Source organism: Rattus rattus, unplaced genomic scaffold (genome assembly GCF_011064425.1).
Source record: "Rattus rattus isolate New Zealand unplaced genomic scaffold, Rrattus_CSIRO_v1 flattened_line_144224, whole genome shotgun sequence".
NCBI classification, from domain to species: Eukaryota; Metazoa; Chordata; class Mammalia; order Rodentia; family Muridae; genus Rattus; species Rattus rattus.
Genome location: NW_022651310.1, coordinates 2,350 through 4,040, shown reverse-complemented (window position 1 = coordinate 4,040; position 1,691 = coordinate 2,350). Strand labels below are relative to the sequence as shown.

The window sequence follows — 1,691 nt, the reverse complement described above, 5'->3', positions numbered from 1 at the left end:
CTCCTTACTCAATCTCTATTAGTGATTTATTGGATGAAACAACTGAAAGATAAAAATGGAACAATTCAGGCACAATAAGATTTGAAAATATTCTTAGGAGTTGGAATTGGGGATTATAAACATATTACAAGTTTTAGAGAGGTTTAATTAATTTTGTAAAATCTTTAACATCAATTATTCTGAATATTTGGAACATCACATTGACTTGTGTCTGTCAGGCAGTATGTAAGCCAATGTCACTAAAATAATCAAATATTTCTAATCCAACTTGCCATGTTATAACTTTGCTTATTACCTAGTTCATATGCTATACACAAAAGATATTTGGGCTAGTTATCTTAAAATATCTTCATAATCAAAATGAGAAAGGGGCCCAGAATTATTTATTCAGGAAGTCCAACCATGAGAGAGTTGACTGCAAAGATTATTCTACAGAGATATGATTCATATCCTTTAGTAAAAGGACACCTCAGCTCTTTGAAGTGGTCTCAGATTAACCCTTGGTTCTCATGAGTTTGTTTTTCATCCATTGTTTGTCTGAGAGCCAGTCTGAAGTACGGAGTTTCCTAAAAAGCCTCCATAGTGCTCCTTTAACATCTTGGTTCCTAAGGCTGTAGATTAGTGGATTTAACATAGGGGTGATGAGTGTGTAGAAGACGGCAACCTGGCGATCCTGTTCTAAATCATAGCTGGATGATGGCTTAAGGTACATTTTAGCCAAAGAGCCAAAAAGGAGCAACACAACAAGAATATGGGAGCTACAGGTGGACAGAGCTTTCCTCAGGGCAGCAAAGGAGTGCATGTGGGCTATGGTAATACCTATTCGAACATAAGAACCCCAAATAAAGAAGAAGGGACTGCCAACCACAACTACACCCTCAGTGAAGATTAACATTTCATTGATCACTGGTTGAGTACAGGAGAGCTTTAGCAGAGGAGTGATATCACAGAAGAAGTGAGTGACCTGGTTTCCACAGAAAGTTAAACGAGTGACCAGCACACTGTATAAGAGACTGTTAAGGCTGACTATCACCCAAGAGGTTAATGTTATCCTCAGACAGAGGCTATGACTGACAATGGCAGAATATCTTAAAGGGTCACAGATGGCAACATAGCGGTCATATGCCATTGTACCCAGCAAGTAGACTTCCATGCTGCCCACTGCCATAAAGAAAAATAATTGCGTCATGCAACAGTTATAGGAAATGCTTCGATCCACGGAGAGTGTATGCACCAGCATCTGAGGAACAGTGATAGTTGTTAGAGATATGTCAATAATGGAAAGTTGGCTGAGAAGGAAGTACATGGGGGTCTGAAGCACGGGGTCTGAGCAAGCAACTACTACTAGTAGGATATTGCCCAAAACTGTCATCAGGTACATGATAAGGACAACTCCAAAAATAATTGGCTGCATCTCTGGCCTACTAGACAATCCCAACAACACAAATTCAGTCACTTCTGTCTTGTTTTTGGTGGCCATAAGTCATGTTCCATATCACCTGCAAAGAGGAAAGATCAGAGTTGGAAAAGAGAACAATGCTAATGCTCAAGCAAATCTCAAGTTTCTTCACCTTAAGTGGTCAGTCATTGAAACAAGAATCTGTCTCTAACTTTCAGCATTAAGAAGCTTTATACTTCACTCTTTTGGTAATAATGTTTCTTCAAGACAACCGAACTAATCAAGTTTGAGA

General features: G+C 39.0%; 1 protein-coding gene across 1 annotated transcript; it reads right to left on the bottom strand.

The window, feature by feature from the left end:
* Positions 1-493: 493 nt before the first annotated feature.
* On the bottom strand, positions 494-1,480 carry LOC116889773 (olfactory receptor 1J2-like). Its single transcript, XM_032890630.1, has one exon. The coding sequence runs from the start codon at positions 1,478-1,480 to the stop codon at positions 494-496; it is 987 nt and encodes a 328-aa protein (XP_032746521.1).
* Between the last annotated feature and the right edge of the window lie 211 nt (positions 1,481-1,691).